Below are 23,736 nucleotides of genomic sequence, written 5' to 3' on the forward strand. Positions count from 1 at the left end.
GGGCCGTTGCATGCATGTTGGTGCGGGGCGGAGCTGAGAGCGACGATATTTTCAAACGACGCAAAGCCTTTCTCCTCACCCTGGACGAAGGTATGCGCATTCTGATCTCTTCTCCCGGTTTCAAAATCACCGGAAGTTGTTTTTCGTAGCGTTAGCCTCGGGATTTTGACAAACAGTTGCGCTGTATTGCCGTGGCGAATGTCCTGGAAGCTAAAGGGCGTCAAAATCGGTATATCTACCCGATTCGCGCAGCTCCCTAGTTTTGGACGTCTCCTCATAGTCTTCGACATTTTGATGTGATGACGCAGATGCCGAATATCTCTCCTCGAGTCCAACAGCGTGATCCAGGAGAAATCTAACCATCCAACCATCCAACTTATGAGACTCGGTAGAGAGAAGGCAAGTCCGCTGAAACTTCATTAGTCTGCCGATCTGATACAGTGTCAGTCATCCCACACACACATAAATACGGAAGGGCATAATTCGCTTTTGTCTTACCACTGCTGTTGTGGCTGGCCAGGGCTGTTGAAGCTCGACAAGAGCCTCGAAGTTGGCATTCAGATTCCGCCGCGCATCACGGATTTCGCCTGCGTCGCCCAACAGCAAGGTATGTAGCAGCACAGCCGAGGACACGGTAATCATGTGGCTAAATCCGGGGTAGCTGACCAGACATCCGTCCAGCTGGCGCGAGAGGTGGAGGATGCCGCCAAAGGAGGACGCCTGGTGTTTGCAGCGGTCGATATACGGGCAGTCCCCGCCGCCAGTAGACGAGGAGGTCGGCGCCTCGCCCTGCCCCTCCTCGAGGAAGCTAAAGTACAACAGGATCGAGTAGTAGTGGAACGTCAGGTGCAACGCCACGAACAGGCCGCCGAGCCCGTCCTGCTGATGGCGATGTAGATTCGGCACCGTCATCTGGGTGTCGGCAGGGAGGGAGTCAAGCCACCCACGGAGCTGCTCCTCGATGCGCCTCATGGTGATGTCCAGCTCCTCCGGCGCCACGGGCCGCTCCGATATACGCCGGTTGAGCTGCATCACGGGTCCGGATAGCTGCACCAGTGTTACCATATGGGCACAGAGGCCTGGTTTTCGTGGGATTTCCAGTCTTGCCTGGTCGGGGTTGAGAGAGGCGAAGGCGAGCTCGTCCATGGGCAGCTCGCATGTAGGGCGGAACTCGTCTGACCTGCAGGGTAGCCCGAGCCCCGAGAAGCACCGATGGCTGGACAGGTACAGTGTCCAGCAGACTAGCCTAGCTGTCTCGCTGACGGTGATGGGGCAAGTTTGGTCATTGGCGACTGAGTCGAGCTTCATGATCTGTGCCATGCTCATCCCCATGCCTTCGGTACATTCCCCGGTAAGTAGCAGTCACACAGGCGGTGGCAGGTACGAGAGGGTTACTTCTTACGAATGAACAGTGCTTCCGACGAAATCTCACAGTTCCCGGCACACAGCATGGAAACCAAAATACACGCCTGTATGTTCTCCATGCAAACGTTCTCCATGTCAGCCTGGAGAAGACGCTTGGCTTCCAACGCCAAATGGCGTCCCATACCCCGGTGTTGTGGATCTGGCGAGAACTTGCATCCTATGGCAGACATGGCGTACAAGAGCGCCTTGGGCACCGAGTCGTTGCGCAAATGGCATCTCAGCGTTGGGGGGTGGAAGATACTGTGAGCTTGACCGTGTATCTTGGTCAAGTAGATCTCGACCAAACCCGCGATTTCCGCGCTGGATGGACGATCTGCAGTATTTTGACTTGGAGAAGTTTCTCGATTCGATGCCGTCCTCCGTGTATGCCGTAGTTCACGGCGCTGCGTGTCAGCGGAGCCACACGTCAGATTTCTTTGACGACATGGTGTGCATGGGAGCTCCGAGCCCTCCCGGCTACATTTCCGTTTGGCAATTCGACATTGTCTGCATGCTGTGGCTTGTTTCATTTTCCAGACCCCGGCTTGTTGCATGGCCGTGGGTCTCAGACGGGGTGATGTAAGGTGAAGAATGCATTCATCGCGGCGTAGATGCTGAGCTTATAAATGCAGGGGAGAACTCCGGAAATCGTCGGGAATGAAAGCCTCTAATTGGCTGGCTGTTCTCCACCAACGCCGATGCAGTGCAGTGGGCCCGGGATTGAATACATCTGATTTGTTGGTCAAAAACCGGGAGTCACCGCGAGTCACTTTCACTTACACGAGAACTCGCCATGTGTGAACGTGGGCGCGAGATAAATACCAGCTCTTCTTTGCCTTCTTCAACAACGACAGCATGCTCTTCAACAGCCAAAGAAGAAAATTACTTAGCGCGACGACAACCTTTTGAATTCCCAGCATCTATCACCTTTTCCAGCCGTCCCACTCTTCGTCATGTCCAGCCTTCTTGAGCCAGTTGTCGTCGGCGGAAAGCTATCGCTGAGAAACCGAATCGTCATGGGATCCATGACTCGGAACCGCTGCATCGATAACTTCAAGCCAGGTCCGGCTCAGGTCAAACATTACGCTGACAGGGCTCGGGACGGAGTCGGACTCATCGTGAACGAGGGAACTTTTGTCGACTGGACCGGTTGTGACTGGACCAAGAGCCCCGTCATGATCAACGATGACCACGCTCGGGCGTGGCGGTTGGTAACGGATGCCGTTCACCGAGAGGGTGGCAAGATTTATTTTCAGGCATGGCATGCAGGTACACAGACTCCACACAGTCCCAAAAACTGGTTCTGCTTCGTTGTATAGCTTACTTTCCTATCTAGGTCGTTGCCAGCATGATCAAATCCCCATAATGAAGGAAAAGGGAGGAGAAGTCGAGGCGCCTTCCGCCATCAGAGCCAACGATGGGAAATATCGTCAACTACCCGGAAAGCCGGTACAATGACATTTATTAAAAGACACTGCCTGATTGGCACCAAGACAATAGGCTAATACATTCGTCTGCAGGGGCACACGGATAATATCAAGGCCATCGAGAACCCGCGTGATGTAATCGAAAAATATCGGAATTCAGTCATGTTGGCTCGGGAGGCCGGCTTTGACGGCGTAGAGCTGTTGGCACAAGGGTAATTTTGTTACCGACTATCCCAACACTTGAGTCCGTCTCACCGCTGACAAGATTATCTGGCTAGTGGTTACTTGCCCCAACAGTTTCTCAGCTCGTAAGTTCATTGCAGTTCAGAATCCACATTTGTTGACCGTTCGTCTGACACATTGCATAGGCGAGCGAACAAGCGTACAGATGCCTACGGTGGCTCGGTCGAGAATCGATGCCGCTTCGTTTTGGAACTGGTCAATGCCATTGCCGAGGTATTCGGCGGTCCCGAGTTCATTTGCGTCAAAATCAACCCCACAGACTTCATCAACGACTCTCTGGTGGATTTCGACGAGATGAAACGGGTCTTTACGTATTTAATCACGGAGCTAGTCAGCCGCAAGGTCGGCATCATCAACATCGGCCGTCGCGGGGCAGAGACCAAGAGCGAGACGGGCGACTTCTTCGGGAAACTGGAGCTGCCCGAGGGCCACCTGCCCGCGGGCTATGATCCCGTCCTCGATTTCGGAAGACTTGTGAAGTTTCGTGGCAGTCACTCGCTGCTCATGACTAATCATGACTACACTGTCGAAGAAGCTGCCGAGCTGGTGGAACGGCAGAAGCTAGACCTGATCACGTTTGCCAGGCCCTTCATTTACAACCCGGTACGTCTTTTGAGAATCCCATACATGCCAGACAAGCTTGGTCTGAGACTTGAGATCTAGGACTTGATTACGCGTATCAAGCACGGGATTCCGTTCGCCCGCAACGATCGAGGCCCCACAGTCTACTACGGGCCGTACGATTCGCCTGATGAGAATTACAATGACTGGCCCGCCGCTGTGATTTAAGACGGTGTATGAATTCGGAGTCCTTACATACATAAATCAGGTCTTCATCATAGACTTTCAGGCGCAGTGTAATTGAAATGCCGTCCGATGACGCGCAATGACTTTGTCTCGATTACCTTCCAGGCTATGCTTTTTATTTCAACCATCGGTCACAAAAGCTTAAGGTATAGCTACCAAAAAGAACGAAGAGTTTCTTGGCTGGAAAATAAAATGTGCTCAGCTACTCATGTCTCCTCCAAAAGTTCCTCCCGGGTTCTGATGTCAATTTCATCTTCCCTTGACTCACCCACACGTAACAGCTAGTACTGGAACTGCTCGCATAGAGCACGGCCCTGATCCTGTTGCCCGCCCTCAAACCTGACAGAAACAGTGCTGATGACCCTCTTGTGGGTGTCAGTGGACAGCTGGACGCTCTTCTTGGTGAAGTTGACAGCGAATACTTGTCCGCCCGCGAGATCGTAGCGGATACTATACCCGGATAGAGCTGAGAGCCCACTCCGCGGTGGGTAGGCGCTGTTCTTTCCCTACGGCCGAATGACGACGGACTGGTTCTTGCAGCTCTGGGTCACAATTTCGCCTTCGGGATTGTTGATAAACGACGAGAAGTACTCCCTGCCATCCTTTCCAAAGGCATCAAGCTGGATACACTAATTGAGTACTCCCGGTTCGAAGCTGCATACGCAAAAGCTTGTGACGGCTCGTCCGATCCGCTGACTTCCTACTGTTATATCTATCCTTCCCTCCGATTTGTTGTCCTGCTGGCCTGTGGTTCAGCCTTCATTCCGTGACTCACTTTCCCCCAAGATCACTGTTAAGGTATGACGATCTCGTCTCGTCCAGCGAGTAGGTGGTGATCGACTCCTCACTGGTGCAAATATGAAGAATGTAGTCCCTAAGCCTAACTTGTCTTCCTGGCGTTTAAAAATATTAGTATTAATTTATGTATATATAGATTATTTATTTAATTATAAAAAGCAGCTGAAAACTGTACGTGGTGTGCCTACGCCATGGGTACACTATATAGAATGGAAGTGTATAATAAACTAGGGTAATGTTGGCCTATCAGGCTGACTAATCACGCATGACTACCACTAAACAACTCCATCGCCCAATTCCAACATTTGCAACAACACCTTACGATTTCGCATGTCTCTTCAGCAACTCTTGAAGTCTTACTATTATGGAGGATGCAGTTCGCCCGAGCGTGGAGGCTTTCAAGGCGATGTACGACCGGGGATACCTGACTTGGGCTGCACTCTGGCAGATAGCCGCCGCGCACAATCACCTACAATATCAACTTTCCAACCTTTGTTCAGCGTTTCCTAACCATCCCTATTTCCCAGAAAGACTCACAGTCAACACATCCTTCTCAAACACGGCCACCGTAAGGGGTAGAACCACTTGGAGAACCAGCAGAGGACCTTGCGATCTCTCATCATTCCAGGAAGAGATGGTCCTCCATGTAGCTTCAAATTGCCCAACGACGATCGTCTTCAGTTCTGGTCCACATTGTGCAACAAGCTTTTTGAACCACATCGCAAGAGAAAGCACCCACGTTCCCATCTTAATGGTTGCCTGGGCATACATACTGTCGGCACGATGGGCAGAGCTGATTCCTGGCGCGGATATATCCGACTACAATAGCCACCAGGCGCAGCTAAACTCCGGCAATGGGCCGCATGGACTGGGAGATGATGACAATTCTGTTGTGGTAGATATAGGTGACGTGGATGTTGCCGCTGCAAGGTGGTGGACAGCTGTTCTTGCGGCAGACGGCGGCTGGGACGCATCAATCCGCAGTGACACTGGTGTCCTTCTCTGCTCGCCATGGTCCATCAGGACCCAGCCAGGGCCAAATTTCACGATATCTGCAAACATTCAGCCTTGCTCAGCAATGAAAAATTCCAGTCCTGCGTCTTTCAGCACCGCTCTCCGCTATCTATCAGAGTATTGCCATCTTCACGACCTTGCCGAGCAAAGCCAAGCAGCCCTCGCAGCGGCGTTGCTCATCCCAGTGGCAAAATTTGATACCAGAAGAATCAAGTTGCCCGTTCCTCGACTACCACGCAAGACAACGCGCAGTCAACAAAAGCCCCAAGTGCTTCCGTCCTGGGACATGAAACCTCGGCAGCTGGATCGTCTTCTCACGCTGAGTTGCAACGCGAGGGGAGTGAAAGCTCTCTTGAACAGCATCTTCTTCGAACCTGATGTGGCCTGTAATAGCTGCGGAGCTTGGCTGCAGGGCTCATTTGCTTTCCTCGACTCCGACAAGGCCGGGGACCCACATGTCCTCTTGAGCACGTTCATGGAAAGGGATCCGGGGCTCGGGTTCCTGTGGCTAGGTGCCTTTATCACGGGCGCCGAGGAGCGCTGCCTCCAAGAAGCTCGTATGGGCTGGTGGAAGGTCGACATTAGCGCTGCAGCCTGGACTGGTACGCATGCGTCCTTCATCCAAGAGCCCATCACGAAAGCTCCAGCTGACGCCCAAGAGATCTCATGAGCTGACGAGTGCCGCCTGATGTACCTGTCCCATAATCCAGATCACGCAGTCCCACCGCTTTTTCCATTTGCTCCGTTCGGCAGCACCGCCATGGAAGACACGGACCTTGACGTTCGTCGACATGCCCGATGTTCGGCAGCTCATGGCCTCAAACACAGTTGTTTTACCTGGGACTGCCAGGGTGGTAAAAAGGTTGAGCAGAATGAGACGCTGGCGAATGCCATCCGTGCGAAGGCTGGGAAACCTTCTGTTGCTGGTGATAATAGCTTTGCCGTCGTTTATGATAGCCTTGATCCCGAGGATGAAGTGTCGGAGATGGTAACCAGGAACGTTTTTACCTGGCTCCGAGGTGAAGACGGATTTCCCGTGGCGGAGAGATCGATCCGCGAGCACGAGTGGATCGAAAATCTAGAATCGGACGACGACAGCCCAATTGATGGTGATGTTCTGTCCACGGCTGGAAGGAATCTTAGTGGGTGGTTATTAGGGGTGTCAACTAGAAGATCAAATTCACTTTGATTCTAAAGACAAGAAAATAATAAATTAAAAATATATAGAGGAAGAGGTATGAAGAAGGTTATCAAGCTATTAATTTTACAACATAAAGGGCTAATATTTGTAAATACCTCTTTTCTACTTTATAATGTTTAGCTATATAGCTGTTATAAAGTGCCTTATTTTCCTGTGCTTAAATAATGAATAAAGCATAAAATAAACGGTGTAAAGGTACTTTAAGCCTGTTAATGCGGCCAGTACTAGGTGCAATTTTCTTTAAGGGCTTATCCACTAGAAAGCAAACCTTAAACTTGCTCACGGCTCTCAGCATTGTAATGTGGTGCCGTGATGCAATACCAACTGATGAAGTGCTAAGCGAAATTTCTCAACAGGGAAAGAGAAGGGGATATTCCAAAACGCTTCTTCAGTGGTTAAAAATGCATATGAGCCGCGTCTCTTCTGATATTCGAGTCGTTCGTCCTCAGACTTTACTCTGCGATGAGCTATTGCACGGCGCTTACCATGCGCCAGAGAGCCGGCCACACTGTTGGTGGAGTTCCTTCCCTGGTCTAGGTTGTACCGTTAGCCGAATCGGTTAAACTTAAATTCCGCCGGTCTTTTATCACGACGCAAGCGATCTCAGCTTCTCCACATCCTGTCGGAGAATGTGGAGTCAAGAGGCGACATATACCCGATCAAGCCACACGCATACAATGGTACGCAACAAGTCCGGCTGATTCCTCGTGAACAGAGACCCACTCCCTCGAGCTGCATCGTCAGACGCATAGTTTGCCGTAGAGCCGGATGATTGTCAATGACTGATGTCCGAGTATCTTCTTCATAAATAGAAGACAAAGGGTCTACTCCACATGAACTGTGGAAATTGTTCTCTGCGAATCTCATACATTTTCGTTGTCATTTGGATCATCAGTGTCAAGATGGCCGCGTCTCTACGGATCAATGATATCTTCGGTGTCCAAGGCAAAGTGCGTATCTCAGTGAGGTGGAGAGATATGTCAGCTAACGTTGAAATTGCAGACGGTGGTAGTCACGGGTGGCGGCACAGGTTTAGGAAAAAGTATGCTAATTCGAGGAAAACAACACAAGTGCTACAGCATTCATGTGCATCGATGAGAACTGACAAAACGTCGAAATAGCTATCTCTCAGGCCTTTTGTAGCAATGGGGCCAAAGTCTATATCACGGGTCGTCGTCCCGAGGTTCTTGAAACGGCTGCGAGAGAAATGATGGCCAATGCGGCTCTCGGTGGAGAGATCATCAGGTAAGTGCCTCATAGATGGCGGTTTTGAAGAACTTTATCTGCGCATGTTTAATCTCTTCAAACCTTGTCCAATAACTTTTCATTAGTATCCCAGGAGATGTTGCTACCAAAGCAGGATGTTCTGAGCTGGTCCGTCAGATCTCCGAGAAAGAGGACCACGTAAGTACCCTTCCACTAACAAACCTGTTATGATCGTGGCTAGGAACAACTTGAAATGCTAACACGTCAGCTAGATCGATTGCCTCGTAAATAACGCTGGCATTTCCAGACAAATTGATTATCCTGCGTGGGACCATAACAATGGCAGGTTTTCACGATACTTGATCCAATGGCACGGCGACATCATCACTGACAAGGTCTTGGAAACAGCCGACGAAGTTCAGAAAGCCTTATGGGAGGGCGTCGACGAGTTCGTACTTTCCGGGGAAAATTCGGCTGTCGGTACTGATGATATTCAGCGATCATTTCACGTTCACTAATTCCGGTGAGAAAATTCCAATGCATGAAGTTAAGTTTAGGGAAGATGCTTATCATTCCAAATTGTCTAGTCAATGTGAATGGCGTGTACTTTATGACCGTCGGATTCGTGCCCTTGCTCCGTAAGGCTGAGGATCCTAATGTCATTGTCATCTCCTCACTGGCCGGACTCGCCAATCAAAGGTATAATCTGCCAAATACAATTTCAATGCTGCCATTTTACTGATACATATGAACTTGCAGAGCTATGGGATCCATGACCTACGCCCTTTCAAAGGCTGCATGTGAGTGACAACCCACAATGACGCAGTTTGTTCTACTAGTAATATTATGACAGCTCTTCACTTGGCAAAACTTCTCGCTGGACGTTTCCATCCGTACGTGAGCACCAACTCAAAAGCCGAATTTTTGCATGAATAGACACGATCCCGGCCAGCTGCGCTTCGCATAACCTTCTCGCACATGATGGCTAATCGGAGATTATACGCAGCATGAGGATCCGTGTTAATTGCGTACTGCCCGGCATATTTCCTACAGAAATGACAACAACTAATAACACGAGTGACGAGGACTCGATGAACAAATATGCGATCAAGGCTGTGAAGAGATGTACAGCTGGTACGTAACAGAACTACCTCAAATCATCCACTCAACATGATTCAATAAGATTTAACTATTCTCCAGGGCGTGGAGGACGACCGGAGGAGATCGCAGGCCCGTGCCTCATGCTTGCTTCGAGAGCGGGGGGATACATGAATGGTGGATATTTAATGATCGAGGGAGGTCGCTTCATGGTAAGCTTACCACGGAATTCTCTTTACTTGTATCTTCAGTTTTGAGCTGAAGTGTTCATTTATTACAGGGTACTTCAATCAACGACGGACTACGAATGCCCGAGGACTCCTATGTCAACTGAAGTACTGGGAAAAATTTGGTGCTTTCCGTTGGCAGCGTCTAAACGGTAGTAGTCGTAGAGCTTCTCATGACACGCGAAAATGGAACCGTAAATGTTTTATGAATGCCTAGCCTTGTATGTTAGAATTGACTTATTTTGTCAGAGCAGGCCAGGTGACCTGAGCTGGCTGTAGTAAAGTAGAAGGCTTGACATGCATTACGAGCATTTTCATAATACGAGGAACTATCGGACGCTTGTTTCGCTGCTGTCTTCCGAATCATGACAGTGGTCAGTCTTGACGAACTCCTTTGAATTGTTTTCAACTTACGGCGCGCAAGTGCACATCGTAAGGGCCAGTGGAGATTAACTAATTCTTGTGACGACATCTTTCTCATAGCCATCCTTTGGATGTGGCCCCAGTGTCTCGTACAGATGGTACTCAGGAGATCAAATTTACTTGGCCCCTATAATATTCAGAAGCGTCGACTCGGAACGCCTCATGTGGGTAGTAGCAAGTTAGGGGTTATGAAAGATTTTATATTGAAGGTGGCCCGTCTAAGTGAATGATGGGCGCTGGGAGCGTCTGGTAGCAGAAGCACAGCATCAAGGGTTAAACCCTAGCACCACTAGGCGGTTGCCACAGTGTGCTTTGTGCTTAGCCATCATAGGCGTGGGTTGCTGGGACAGGTTACCTGGATTACATGAAGCCGAGGATCATTTCATGTCTATACAATCAGGACATAACATAATGGGCAACATCTGATAATCAAATTCACCACTTTCTCACACCCGTCTTCTGACTGTCACATGCTTACGCTTGAGTGCCGGACAGCGTGTTGGGTACTGCATTGGGAGTCTGCTACGGCAAAACCTGCGGGGCTGAACTACTCACAGCCGCCTTTGGAAAGGCTGAGTAGGCCCGAGGCTTATGGCAGGGCAACCCCAGGCACGGTGCTCATGACCCTAAATAACCGATTTTGGCCCACTTTTGTTTAGACACATGGAATGGAAGCACCAAATCTTCCTGACTCTTCTATCGCCTGCTGAACGCGACGAACTGGCAGGGTCCACTGTGACACCGGCTCTATTCAACCCAGCATTGCGGATTTATCTGGAAAGCTGACAACCGACCGAATTCCATTGGTGCCCGTAGTGGTGAGCTACGGTTATTCTCCCATAGCAGTGAGGGCCCGCAGCTACATTCTCGGCTTTCCACAAGACTCTTAGGACGGACAAAGAAATCCGGGGTCTCCGCAAAACAGCGCGTCGTTACGGCTACCTTATCATGGTCCGAAGGTCCAAGGACACATTACATGGGCGAAATTGGGTTCCAGCCGGGACCCTCACAACCTCGGGAACGCGGGGTGTTCCCTGATACAAAACTGACTTTCAAGCGGCCCCATTGACGAATGCTGGTGTGAACTTTCTATGTTCTCGACGCCAACGTTTTCCTAGACAATCACACTTGTAACGCATTTTGAGCAGCTCAGCAAATTCACAATTAAAATGCGGGGACCAAAGAGTAAAGCAACCTTCAACAATCTGCCGAACAACACTGCGAAGAGCTGGTGGATAGATCCATGCCTGCGTCTCAATGTCCTGCATGGAATTGGATGCATGATGTGTCCATTCTACCTTGGATGTGAGCCATTGTCCTGACATTTCTCGTGTGGTTCCAAGCTTGCTAAGTTTGCCCTGGCAGATGACCAGTCCCTACTTACTGGGTTGCAAGCATTACCAAAATGGACAAGTTATTTCGACAATCCTACAAGTACGCTCCTCGGTCTTATGTCCGCTGCTATCTTTCTCCCTGGTATATTTATGGGCTTTCCTGCTGCTTGGATATGTGGTCACTGGGGCCGCAAGTTGGCAGTCCTGATTGGGGCGTCTCTCATGGTTGTTGGGGGTATTTGGAACGCATTGTCGCCCAACACTGCGAACTTTATTGGGTGTAAGTTGTTTCATCGCTCCAGCAGGCAGCAAGAGGCATAATTGGAATGATGGCTGACATACAGCAGCTCGGGTCGTGCTGGGAGCTGGTGGTGCAGTTACCAAGGTCTCCGCGCCAGCCCTTCTGCAAGAGATCGCTCACCCAAGACTGCGCTCTTCTATGGGCAACATGTACTACGGCTTCTACTATGTTGGCTCTTTACTCAGCGCCATCATGTGCAGTCAGTTGCATTGCAAGAAAACCCTGAGCATCTACTGACAGAATTAACGTTAGTCATTGGCCTCTATGTTGACAGTGAATGGAGCTGGCGTATGCCTTGCATGGTGATGGTCGTGGGGCCCATAGCGGTCATTGCAATCTTGTTGACTGCCCCTGAATCGCCTCGCTTCCTCGTTAAGGTCAACAAAGCCGATCAAGCTCTCGATGTGCTTGCCAAGTACCATGCCAATGGTGAAACAGAAGACGCGTTAGTGAGATGGGAGTTTGGAGAGATCCAAGCAGCATTGGAGCACGAAAGTGCCGACAGGAAAACTTCTTATGTAAGATTCTAGTGTTTAATGCCAAGACACTTTAGCTGATGACTGTCGAATAGTTGGACTTCTTCCGAACTAAGGGTAATCGAAAGCGTCTTATGGTGTCCCTGGCAATAGCTGTGGGTGTGAATTGGGTGGGCAATGGCGTTGTGTCCTAGTGAGTTGGGTCCCTACTAGTTGCTAAGTAAATGCCGAGTCTAACATCTCCAGTTACCTTTCGCCTGTTCTCAGATCCGTGGGTATCAAGGATCCAGTGACGCTTCTGGGCATCAACGCTGGAATTGCCGCTTTCAATCTTATTGTCGCCGAGACAGCTGGCTTGAACATCGATCGATTCGGCAGACGCCCACTTTTCCTCATCTCAACTATCGGCATGACAATTTCATACGCTTTCGTGTTGGGATTCTCAGCTGGCTTTGCGAATACCCAGATTACAGATCTAGGCATTGCCGTCGTGCCGTTCCTTTTCCTCTTCTATGGATTTTATGACATAGCATGGACGCCTTTGAACTACTCATACTGCGTTGAGATCATGCCGTATAACTTGCGTGCCAAAGGCCTGGCGATTTATCTGTGTGTGCAGCAAATCGCAAACGCATTCAATCAGTTTGTTAACCCAGTCGCTCTTTCTGCCATCGCCTGGAGGTACTATGCTGTTTACATAGCGGTCGATTGCATGTACGTCATTTTCATCTATCTCTATTTTCCGGAGACAAAACAACTTTCGATCGAAGAAGTTTCTATGCTGTTTGATTACGATGGCAAAGAAGGACGTCAGCTTGCTGCGGCAGCATTGGATGCTCGCATGAATGGGGACCAGTGGTCAGACCAAGCAAAGGAAGGAGAACCAAGTTCGCCTCAGCACGTGGAGAATTGAATCACAGCCGCTCAAAAGGGAATGGCATCATTGGTACCCACAGTCAGAGCCCGCACATACTGGAATTACTAGGCCGAGGAGAGATCGATACCTTATCGCGCGCGGTATGAGCCAGAACTACAAAGGCTCGTAGAAGAGTAGGGCTGTATGTAGGGTATCACCTTAGGAAGTCGCTATCAAAGAGAATAAGATCCACCAGACTTTCGTATCTCGAATCTTGACGAGTTGTGGTAGTGTCCGATGCCGTCCTAACGAAGGTGGCAAAGGCGCTCATTAGTCGAAAAAGCACAGCAAGGCGGGTTTAGCGGAGTTACAGGTGACAATATAACCAAATCTTTGCTCTTATTGACTTCTGGCAAGGATGGATAATTTTTCAATCGCTCAGCATCGGATCCATCTTCTCATTGTCGTACTTGTCCTCAGAAGATCAGATAGCATGATGTTTGCGGAGACATGTAAGTCTAGACTAGATCCGTTGGAATCAGCACAATACCCTGCTGGTAACTCCGCAGTGGAGCGGCTGATTGAACCGATTTATTACAATCTGTTAAACATCCCGCCACCCTTCCCAGACTTCAGCCGGTATTTCAGCCGGGAATATGACACAATTCTTCGTACAGCAATGAGTATCCTCGCACCTGACCTACCAAGCAGTCTTATCAGTGCGGAGAATATTAAATATACAGCGAGACCGTCACGTTACTGGTCAACCTTGAATTAATTTGAATGTGAATCGTGAATACAACTAGAGAACTCACGCAGAATACTTGATTTGTTGTGCTGGATTACAAAAGCAACACAATGTCGACACAGAGCATCTCCCAAACCATGACCATTGAGTCACCACCAACCTTGACGCTGGACGACGGCTCGATTCAGGACGTAAGTTTGTCCTCGAACAACCCTTCATTTTGTCGGCAATTGCTCTCAAAGCGGATAACGTAGGCGAATGAATGATTGATTTGTGACTCGCAGGTCCCTCCCTGGATGCACGAGCTCCGAACCAGGGGTTGGACGGTTGTTCCAGAGGCCATTTCTCGAGGAATTGCTCTCCAGTATGCTGACAAGGCTTATGAATGGCTGGAAAGTTGGAAACTGGGCTATGATCGTCAGGACAACTCGACACGGCGGGCTAGTCACTTACCCTATACACACCGTGCAGGTATCTATGCAAGGTAAGCTGTCTCCTCGTAGTCAATAAACAATCGCTCACTTTCCACTGGCAGATATGGTATTGCTCATGAACAATTCGTGTGGGATCTGAAATCTGAACCGGGCCTCGTCGAGAAGTTTGAGCAAATCTGGGGCACCAAGGAGCTCCTTGTCTCTTATGGTAAGTCAAACTTCTACTTGCGAAGACACCTATCGAGTTTATGATGTTGACAAAATGCTTTCTTCAGACGGCCTGAACTTGTCAATTCCTGAGAAAGGTCGTCCTAAGAGCGACCCGGCCTTCGCTCCGTGGGCTCATGTAGACCAGTCACCACTACGTAGCAATCTTCAATGCGTGCAAGGCATTCTCAATCTACTCCCAAATGGTCCCGAAGATGGTGGACTGATGGTTTTTGACGGCTCAAATACGCTTTACAAGGAGCTGTGGGAGAACTTCGACCATAAAAAGGGTGAGAAGGGTTGGAATACTTGGGAACAACAATTCCTGGACGAGGAGATGTGCGCTTGGCTGGAGTCGAAGGGCTGCAAATGGGTTAAAGTTTGTGCTCAGCCAGGAGATCTTCTCCTCTGGGACTCCCGATGCGTACACTATGGCGCTACACCTTCATCGATCAACGATCGGTTTGCAGCTTGTAAGCCATTTATCCTCATCACTCACTATGTACAGGCAGAGTTACTGATCCCGATACACAGATGTATGCTACAAACCAGCTGCACTCGTCTCTGAGGAGGCTAAAGCACAGAGAAAGGCTGCCTGGGAGAACAAAGAAAACACACCCCACGATCCAGCCATCCTTCGTCGGCTTCCTCGAGACCCTCCAGAGGACCACAAATCTTTCAAACAGTACAAGCAGCGGGGATTGCAACAGCCAGTGCTTTACACGCGTGGGAAGCAGCTCGCTGGTCTTGAGCCCTATTAGGCCTCAGAGGAGTCATGAGATTTATTCATTGCGATGGCCAAGTTGGATCATTATATAGGCAATATCACCAGAAGAAAGCTTGCTAGCCGAGAAAGAGGTGGTTCTATACAACACTTAGCCGCTCATTACGAAACTGGAACACGAAGACAAGAGGAAAAGAAGTCTACATTAGGCAAGCTCAGTCAATCTTTATAGCAACTTGTTGATTTTTTAATCGTGAAGTGTGACCGGTCGAAGATTTCTCTTAAGCCTCGACCAGACTCTTCATTCCGATCCTTGCGTACGATACCTTACCTTTAATATCTTGACAAAAGGCCTATGTGTGAGTTGCGAAGACTGTTAATTGTTGAGTGCTTCACCGTAGCTACCAAGCTAAATTCTACATCTGCCTTGGAGTCCGTATGGTCGGAGAACATTGTCTTGCTAGTAAGGCGATCCTTGTATGGCCTTACCATGGTACGACCGGAAGAGACACGGCGAAGAATTGGAAATCACGTTCCGCTTTGCCCGGTAAGTTCCGGCGAGGAATGATTCAATATCCCGTCAAGCGAGTATGTGGTAATGTACTTGGCTGGAATATCAATCAGAAATGTTTCTATTTCCCCCAGACAACCTACTGGCGTACTAAGTTGAAATATTCTCCGAATTTTGAGCAATCCTCCGTACTTTACATCTCCTGGTTTTTGATAATGACCTTCATCTCCATACCACTAGCGACGGCTTCGAATGCCTCTTGAGCCCTCGAGAGCGGATACTTCGCTGTAATGAGTGGTCGGAGGTCGACCACGCCTCGCGCTAGCATGTCAATGGCGGAGGGAAAACATGACGCTGTGTACCGCGTTATACCTATACGCCTCCAGGGTTAGTAAACCTCATCGAGTATGTTCCTGCCACCCTGGTCGAACCTAAGACCTACCTCTGACATCTAGCTCCTTATTTGTAACCGCGATTGTGGGGAAGATATGAGTCTGAACATGGCCTAAGCCCACTTGAAGATCTGTGCGAGAGAGCAGTCAGTCGCGGAGTGGCGTTTGAAAGAGTCGCTAGATCATCTCGAAAAATATCTGTTCGTCACTCACATATGCCGCCCTGCTTGCAGATAGCGACCCCATGAAGCATGGCATCCTCCGCACCACTGGCTTCGATGACCCTATCCACGCCACATTCGGCGCTCAAACCGCACTGTTCAATAATGCTCATCATTCGTTGGCTCGCAATTTTCCATTTGGCATCGCCTTCGGTTTCAACGTGGTTGGTGTCTACCGCTACTGTGTCTTCAGAAGCGGGAAGTTCACCGTTAGCCTGTCCGTGGCTTCCATTGGTCTGCACCATTTTCGTTAAGCTCGGCAACGAATCGATGTGAAAGACGTGATCAAAGATGGCTTTACCCGTGAGGGGCGACATGTATTTCTTTGCAAAGTCAACTCGTCTTTGACTGATGTCAAAGGCTATAATTTTACGAGCAGAATACGCATGCGCGACTGCTGCTGTAATCAAACCGATAGGACCGCAGCCACTACCATTTTGTTAGAGGTTTATATCGATCGAAGCTTGGTATACTTTTCCCTCACAAGATTGCTATGGATTGATGTGCACCCAATTCTGCTCGCTTTCCAATTTGAACACCAATCTGGGACGAAAGTTAGCTAAACGGCGGGGAAAAACCTCCTGACGGAGCGGCTTCAACATACAGCAAGTGGCTGTATGCTACCAGCTTCATCCCAATCAACAGATGCAGGTATATGAGGCGCCATATCGGCCGGAAGAGCGAAAAATCTACAGAAAGTCAGCAAGACTAAAATCAGGATCCGAAGTGAAAGTGGCGCCGACCTTGAAAGCGACCCGTGCGTGCCTGGGGCGCCACAATACCGCATATTCAAACAAATATTGCTTCGGCCATTCTTGCAATTCAGACAACGGCGACAAGGCAGACCAGGCTCGACTAAGACGGGCAGGGTTTTTAGCTATGTCCACCAAGGTCGAGATTTCGACTCGATCACGCCGGAGTACGATGGAAATCCTAAGGAAGCTCATACCTGCAACTCGATCGCCGGGCTTATGGGAAGTGACATTCTCACCAACAGCAACAACTTCGCCCGCTGCTTCGTGACCCATGACTGTGGGTTCCAGGATTGGTCGACCTCCGACACCTCCCGCCAAATAAGCATGCATATCCGACCCACAGATTCCATTGGATATGACCTTCACAAGAACCCCATCTGATTGAAGCACCGGCCATGCAATTGGCTCAATACGGACAGCACGCTTTTTGACAAGCAGACAAGATGTGTTTGGAGGTAGGTCCAATGCCTTCACATAAGGCTGCTGTTCGTGATAACTCATGGTCAGGAATAGAGTCGATGGTTCGGCGGCAAACGAGCAATGCTGTACTGATGCCAGAAATCGAAATGATCTGTGTCGTCAGTAATTATATTGAGATCAGATATGTTCTAAGAGGTACAAGGGCCGAATAAACAACCTTTGATAACATCGAAGTATGCTCGGCGAAACCACATTCATGCACCGGTTAAACCTATTTAGCCGATGTTGAACTACGGGAGCCAAGCTACGTTCATCGCCTCGCGGTGTGCGCACCGCGACTAGTGACAGGGGAAAGCCTTTTGGCCAATCTTATGAGTCATTTTGAACAACTACATCCTCTTGAATGGCGGAATGGCCCTCGATGGGAGGTTCAGCTCGTTCAAGTGCTTGTACCAAAGCGCGACAAATCGTGGCTGAGATTGCGGTTATGCGTCATAGCTTTGTTTCAACGGCTTAGCCTGCAAGAGTGTAATCTGATACCGATATATCAAAGTTATTACTGTTTAATTTACTATTCCATTGAACTTGATCTTCGTGATCTAACAAAGTGCCAGTCATGAGGTGGTTCGTGTGGTAGGTACGACCGGCGCATAAGTTGGCCTCTGAATTCCGACCCAAGGTCCCGCTGGGCCAACCATCTCGGGTTTCAGCTCCTCGATCTTTGTGACGCCTATGTTTCGCATTGTATTTGTTATCTCTTCGCAAAGTACTGGAAGACGAAGTTAGTCGAAAATTGCAATCATTGAGAGTGAAGGGCCGACCCACTCTCCGCTACGCGGTCACAGCCAGCCTCTCCGTGTGTGCCGTTCGCGTATAAAAACGGCCTTCCGATTCCTACAGCTTTAGCTCCTAGAGCCAATGCTTTGACTACATCAGCGCCACAGCGGACACCTCCGTCTATCATAATATCTAATTTTGAGAACAGATCAGGACGATAAGTTCGTATCTCGTAGAGAATGTCAATAGGGGCTGGCGCATAATCTGCTTGCCGGCCTCCGTGATTAGACTGAAACAAATCGTTCTGTCAGCACCCTAATACAGCAATATTGATTGATACGTCGGAAAATGAAGTTCTAAACGCACGAGGACAACTCCCTGGACACCGTTAGCGACACACAGTTCAACATCCTCCAGCGACTGAACTCCTTTGACTATGATGGGCAACTTAGTGTGGCTCTGTATCAAGAGGAAGAGGTCAGTACTAGAAAATGCGGAGAAAGAGAGCCCTATCAATACTCATGAAATCTTACTTGAATGAAGCCGATATCCTTCCAGGTCAAGTTGCGATCTTGGTATTCACCAATTGCTTCAGATACACCTTTAGATGTGGAGGTGGCAATGGCCGAGGAATGAGAAGGTATTCCCTTAGTCCGGACGTCTAGCGTTCTTTTGGACTGCCAACAGACATCCACAGTGAACACAATAGCCCGCGCGCCCAATTGCTCTACTTTGCGGATGAGTGCACTCGAAGCTGTTCGCTCCTTATTCAAGTATAACTGAATTTCCATTATCAGGAACTCATCAGATTCCGTCAGTGCTGGCAGAACTGACCTGGAATATTAATGACTGATCAGGTCTTCGTGCCTCAAACATATCTTCCAGACTGCAACTGGCATTCGAAGAGATCTTGAGTTTACATCAGCCTAAGCTTGCAGATGCGTCTGAGAAGGTTGAGCCACTAACCATTTGAATGATGCCATACTTTCCGGCGGACCTTGTGAGATTGATTTCTCCCAGAGGATGCCCAAGTTTTGCCATGGCACAAGGCGAAATGAAAAGTGGCATCGATGTCGGCAAGTTCACGATCGTCGTCTCAATTGTTCCGGAGCTAGTATCGCGAAGGATTCTAGGGCGAAAGAAATAGCGGCGGAAGGCATCACGATTCTCGTCAAAGGCTGCACGGATCATGTAAATAAAAATTCAGGCTTTCCCCCAAAGGTGAGTCTGGCAAGAAAAGACTGACAACGTTCCTCGTCGGATGCGCTACGGTAATATGCCCAAGCCATATTACTTAACACCCGCTCGCCCCATTGCTCGAAATCCTGCAGTAGAAAGAAATTTTGTGCCGATGGCATCTCCTCACGGGCAGCAGATTGCCGACGCTCATCTTCCGTTGCTTCTTTCTGCCCATTGGCAGGTAGAGTCGCCGGGTCAATTGGACCAAGCAGCATGCTTGCTCGCAGCGAATCAAGTGCACTGCGGGCATGCATCATAGTGAACAATTCACTGAAGCCATTAAGGAGGCGAGGCCATTAGCACTTGGAGTCGAATAGTATCCATTTGTATCCGGGAGCCTTACGTCGCATCTGAGCCAGCATGTGCAAGGATAGCCTGCGCGCCTCCTGGATGGGTCTGAATAAAGCTGGTAACATCAAAGACTTCACCCTGACAAATTGCGTTACTAAGAATAGGCCTATTCCCAAACCTAGAATGCACTGAACATACCTTGATGACAATCCAGCAGTCATTCGCTGTTTGATGCTTCTGGACTTCACCAAAGGGGATCAGTTTTTGCTCATTAGTGTCCATGCTCCCTGCCACACTATCAAAGCCTGTGCTTCGAAGGTCAAAGAATGTTATGGTTGGTCTCAATTTAGAAATAGTTAGAGCCTAGGGGGTCGTTTAGCTAGGCGATCTTAACTTCTCTCCTGCTCAAGCTCACCGATGCAACGAAAGCCACTGTCAGAAGGCCAACTCGACTCCATCGCTGCCTTACACGTTTCAACGAAGTTGGCGACTTGTTCGCATAGCACCTGTTGATTGGATATGGGATTGGTAAAGTATTTCGTCCCGATCGCATCGTACGCAAAGTTTTGAGACTTGACATGGCCTTCGATGAGCCCGAGTAAAGTAAAAGAATCCCCCGCGTTGCTTTTGCTGGCAAATAAAGCCCCATCCTGCCGAAACACTTCCTGTTCTTGTTTTCAAGTGCGCCTCTTGAAAGCGATGTCTATTCTGGAAGGACAGGAATCGATGGAAGCATCCGATAAGTCCAGATTGCTTGCTAGGGGAACATATCCCGTAAGGTCCAAGTAAGCAAGGGGAACACGTTCTAGCAGAAGATGATTCGATTTGGGCGGCATCGAAACCTGTTCGTAAGAACCGCAATGTGTAGTCCCTCGTTTAGAAAGAATTTAGCTTCTTTGAATGGTATTAGTTTCAGATACAGGCAGCAATAAATAAGGAATTCTCGCCAGGTATATAGGATCCACTTTTCCTCAAAGTAGGAAATTGTCTATCTTCGGTTCAACTCTTCGGAATATTGCTTTAATTAGCCGGACCTACTTGAATACAGAGGGCAAATGGATGCACCCACACCCGTCTGTGTGGAGTTCATGCTTATAAGCCAGGGTTACAACTGACCTCGAACTTAGTTCCCTATGAACTAGCCGTTACCAAATAAGCGGCGTATTCTTTCAAATCGGCATGTCAGATCATGCTACCGTGCTTCCCTGGCGGGTTGGACACAAAGCGATCTGTGTGACAGTATGCTCATTAAATAGTCAGGATCTATTGTTGATGATCAGGGCCATACCACTCATCAGAGACTCGGGGCTAAATTAGAATGAGATGTTCCCAGGCAGTGACGAAACGTGGGATCCTCTTGTTTCAGCACTGCAACTGCATTATAGTATTCTTGATATCATTAAACCTCCATTGTTTTACGGCTCGACAACAGACCCCTGGAATATTGGTTTAAGTATTCAGATATGGCCAATTCGCGAAGAGTTCGCTTGAGAAGAGTCCTTCTTCGCCTCCTACATGAGACAGGGAATTTTCCACCTGCAATTGCGTGGGCATTTGTATAGTTGCGCAAGTAGTTGGTATATGAAACAAATCCGGTTCTTGGGCGTTTCCAGGCCCGGGAACAAAGTTTAGAATAGATGTTGGGTCTAGACCGGGCTGTCCTTGATCCACTGCATTCGAAGAATGTGGGGTGACGGATTCAACGCGTTGTCCCCCGTCATGTGGAACGTCATGCTCGAAAGATCGGGTATGAATACCAGCTCCTATGGAATTATGCAGTTGTGGATCAACAGGTAGACCTTGGCGCTATCAGATGAGCGAGTTAGCTGAAGACCAAGGTGGCTCAAATCATCGATGGCCCTTGGACAGGATACTACTTACATTTGAAGAGGCCTCTCGCCAATTGACTAGCAAGCTGCGGGCCATTGAGCGAGGGTTTGTTTCTTCAGCATTCTGAGAAACTCGTTCAATACAATCGGAGATACGATCAATCTTGGCCCGCAGCTTCACCGCCAGACCAGGCGAGGTCATGCGAGTTGATTCAACTTCTTCTAGGAAGTCAGCTAGAACGATAAGAATATTTCGAATCTGAAGAAAAGTCCATATTGGTAGCGTATCCTGTATGCCTCCTCCCAGAATGTGCCCGATTTGAGCCAGGTGGCGGAGCTGCGTTGATTAGTTTTTATTCAAGGCTGTAGAATGATGGGAGGAGTGGAGACAGGTGGAACTTGCTGAAACTGTACTGGAGGCATGAAACAATGACATGGGGATGCTGCTGAGCTCATCGAGGAGCTCACTGGCGATGGCGCAGCGCATATGTACACTTGGTCCTTCCGTGCCCACCAACAGCATCTTCAGTGTCTGCGTCGTCAACAGTACATTGCAAGCTATGAAGCCGTACCTGTCTTTTCGTACGTCGCCTGTCATTGCCTTTACTTTTTTCAAGGCAAGAGGCAGATTCTCGTACGATTCAGAGACAAAATGAAGGCTTTTTGCAGCCAATTTCTTGGAGGAGTATAGTTCCGACAAGAATGCTTCAGTTTTATAGCCAGGTTCTCCCAGCATTGCTTGCTGCCTGGCCCTTTCAGTTCCCTGCAGGCGCTCGAGGATGCGATAGAGATCAGAACAGAAGTTCCAACCCGTGAGAAAGGATACTTGATCCGCCCAAAGCTGCACACCTGTCTCAGTTATGTCGTCATCGTCAGATACCTCAGCGGGATATTTGACCATCGCCTTGACCTCTCTTTGTCGAGAGGCAAGTCCGAAACTGCTGGCCAGATACTGTTCCTGCTGATATGCCCCCCAGAAAACTCTGCGCCTCTCCTGCCTCTGGATCTCCGTTATGTATGCCGGCCAATTGCTCTCTTGACAAAAGCCCGTCGTCGCGGATAACGAGGCGTAGTCTCCCAAATGAGCCACTGCACGTCTCCAATCCCCATTTTGCAGGCACGCCGAAGCTAAGAGAGCTTTGGCCTTCATGGCATGATATGGGTCTGGAACGGTCATGATATCCGCGGGGAGAGCCTTATTGGCGGCATCATAACATGTTGTGAATAGAGTAGCTGCTTGAAGGCGTAGGGGATGCAATCCTGTGGGTATGAGCACACCATCGCAGAGGCGCGCGGCAGCCATGGTGCACACAGCCATGGTGAACGTCCATAGACCCCAGTCCGACCGGTGCTGCCTTGAATGGATCTGAGCCCGATAGGTGGGCCAGTGGAAATACGGCCGTAACGGATACGCGGTATGATAAAACACTTCGACAAGCTTCTCCGTTATATCGGGCGGAATTACGTCCTCGAACTCCGTCGCCACCGTTGCCACTACGCTGCTATCGTCGCGTTCGGCATCCTGACTATGCCCCTGGCCATCCGACGGCGCACTTGAGGACGGAATACGCTGCGGACTAGGATTTGCAGTATACTCTGTCACTCCCAGAGACGCGAAAGGGCGCTCGGATTCACGATCATTGGCGGAGCTAGCAGCTAGGGTTATCTGCTCTCTGTCATGTGTCTGTGTTTGTGTCGAGTCGGCGTTGGCATTACTGCGAATGGAATCTCCACGCTGCCGAGGCGGCGGCTAGTACATCGTGAGCTTAGATCGGCAACCATAGCTTGTCGGTTCACGAGTCTAAGACAAGGACGAGCGCAGGTGTAATAAATTTCGCGTTGCTTACCCCCCTTCGTTTGGCAGGCCTATCATAGGTGCATGTGATGCCTTGCCCATTACAGCGAGAACAAGGCACGCCCTCTATCCCGGGCGAGCACTGTAGTTGTGGCAATCAGCCCTTGAGTCTACCTCAATTCGGGGCTTTTGTCGTCTTACTCTACACGCGGTCCTATGACACCGATCGCACGCACGCTGCCGGTAAAATTAGTATGGAGCAACTCGGGGACATGGCAGAATTGAGCTCACGCTGTTTCGCTTCCGCTTCGTTGACGACGGGATTTCTTGGCCTGGAGTCTCGTCTCGTTGCGGTTGATCCTGTCCGGAAGGTGATGCCATGATGTTTGGAGACGGAAGAATGGCCGAAGGCACAATCAACCGAGTTTTGTGGAATTTGGCATTATTATGGCCTGAGGTGCGGGGCTCTCGATGACGCAGGAGGCCACCGGATTTCCTCGAGTTTAACAGGAACAGTCAATTTAGCCGGACTAGAGAGAAATAGCAACCCCTGCGACCACCTGTATCAAGCCTAACAA

At 49.4% G+C, this 23,736-nt stretch overlaps 7 protein-coding genes across 7 annotated transcripts; 4 read left to right on the plus strand and 3 right to left on the minus strand.

Annotated features, from left to right (window-relative positions):
* Positions 1 to 210: 210 nt before the first annotated feature.
* Positions 211 to 1,958, minus strand: J7T55_000864 (nadh dehydrogenase; the record flags this gene model as incomplete). The annotated part of the gene is made up of 4 exons (XM_053140124.1): positions 211 to 432; positions 499 to 1,334; positions 1,403 to 1,808; positions 1,944 to 1,958. The coding sequence occupies 4 exons, from the start codon at positions 1,956 to 1,958 to the stop codon at positions 211 to 213; spliced, it is 1,479 nt and encodes a 492-aa protein (XP_052996515.1).
* A 399-nt stretch (positions 1,959 to 2,357) lies between these two features.
* J7T55_000865 (Aldolase-type TIM barrel) lies at positions 2,358 to 4,345 on the plus strand (the record flags this gene model as incomplete). Its single annotated transcript, XM_053140125.1, has 7 exons — positions 2,358 to 2,673; positions 2,741 to 2,853; positions 2,925 to 3,043; positions 3,110 to 3,139; positions 3,200 to 3,677; positions 3,738 to 3,854; positions 4,187 to 4,345. 7 exons carry the CDS (start codon positions 2,358 to 2,360, stop codon positions 4,343 to 4,345), a joined length of 1,332 nt encoding a protein of 443 aa, XP_052996516.1.
* A 1,085-nt stretch (positions 4,346 to 5,430) lies between these two features.
* On the plus strand, positions 5,431 to 7,321 carry J7T55_000866 (immunoglobulin variable region used by the ITC63B heavy chain; the record flags this gene model as incomplete). The annotated part of the gene is made up of 3 exons (XM_053140126.1): positions 5,431 to 6,295; positions 6,365 to 6,835; positions 7,251 to 7,321. 3 exons carry the CDS (start codon positions 5,431 to 5,433, stop codon positions 7,319 to 7,321), a joined length of 1,407 nt encoding a protein of 468 aa, XP_052996517.1.
* Positions 7,322 to 11,299: 3,978 nt separating this feature from the next.
* Positions 11,300 to 12,872, plus strand: J7T55_000868 (uncharacterized protein; the record flags this gene model as incomplete). The annotated part of the gene is made up of 5 exons (XM_053140127.1): positions 11,300 to 11,462; positions 11,530 to 11,682; positions 11,736 to 12,001; positions 12,055 to 12,152; positions 12,206 to 12,872. The coding sequence occupies 5 exons, from the start codon at positions 11,300 to 11,302 to the stop codon at positions 12,870 to 12,872; spliced, it is 1,347 nt and encodes a 448-aa protein (XP_052996518.1).
* Positions 12,873 to 13,673: 801 nt separating this feature from the next.
* Positions 13,674 to 14,965, plus strand: J7T55_000869 (uncharacterized protein; the record flags this gene model as incomplete). Its single annotated transcript, XM_053140129.1, has 5 exons — positions 13,674 to 13,754; positions 13,848 to 14,047; positions 14,099 to 14,205; positions 14,273 to 14,677; positions 14,739 to 14,965. 5 exons carry the CDS (start codon positions 13,674 to 13,676, stop codon positions 14,963 to 14,965), a joined length of 1,020 nt encoding a protein of 339 aa, XP_052996519.1.
* Positions 14,966 to 15,632: 667 nt separating this feature from the next.
* J7T55_000870 (Cytochrome b2) lies at positions 15,633 to 20,114 on the minus strand (the record flags this gene model as incomplete). The annotated part of the gene is made up of 16 exons (XM_053140130.1): positions 15,633 to 15,760; positions 15,882 to 15,962; positions 16,045 to 16,481; positions 16,657 to 16,741; positions 17,002 to 17,378; positions 17,621 to 17,700; positions 17,923 to 17,957; positions 18,053 to 18,293; positions 18,371 to 18,463; positions 18,538 to 18,783; positions 18,971 to 19,182; positions 19,251 to 19,513; positions 19,587 to 19,672; positions 19,733 to 19,839; positions 20,004 to 20,024; positions 20,093 to 20,114. 16 exons carry the CDS (start codon positions 20,112 to 20,114, stop codon positions 15,633 to 15,635), a joined length of 2,514 nt encoding a protein of 837 aa, XP_052996520.1.
* Positions 20,115 to 21,180: 1,066 nt separating this feature from the next.
* J7T55_000871 (uncharacterized protein) lies at positions 21,181 to 23,539 on the minus strand (the record flags this gene model as incomplete). Its single annotated transcript, XM_053140131.1, has 4 exons — positions 21,181 to 21,297; positions 21,416 to 21,700; positions 21,773 to 23,113; positions 23,450 to 23,539. 4 exons carry the CDS (start codon positions 23,537 to 23,539, stop codon positions 21,181 to 21,183), a joined length of 1,833 nt encoding a protein of 610 aa, XP_052996521.1.
* Between the last annotated feature and the right edge of the window lie 197 nt (positions 23,540 to 23,736).

Source organism: Diaporthe amygdali (assembly GCF_026229845.1).
Source record: "Diaporthe amygdali strain CAA958 chromosome Unknown NODE_6_length_1560011_cov_65_102424, whole genome shotgun sequence".
NCBI lineage: Eukaryota > Fungi > Ascomycota > Sordariomycetes > Diaporthales > Diaporthaceae > Diaporthe > Diaporthe amygdali.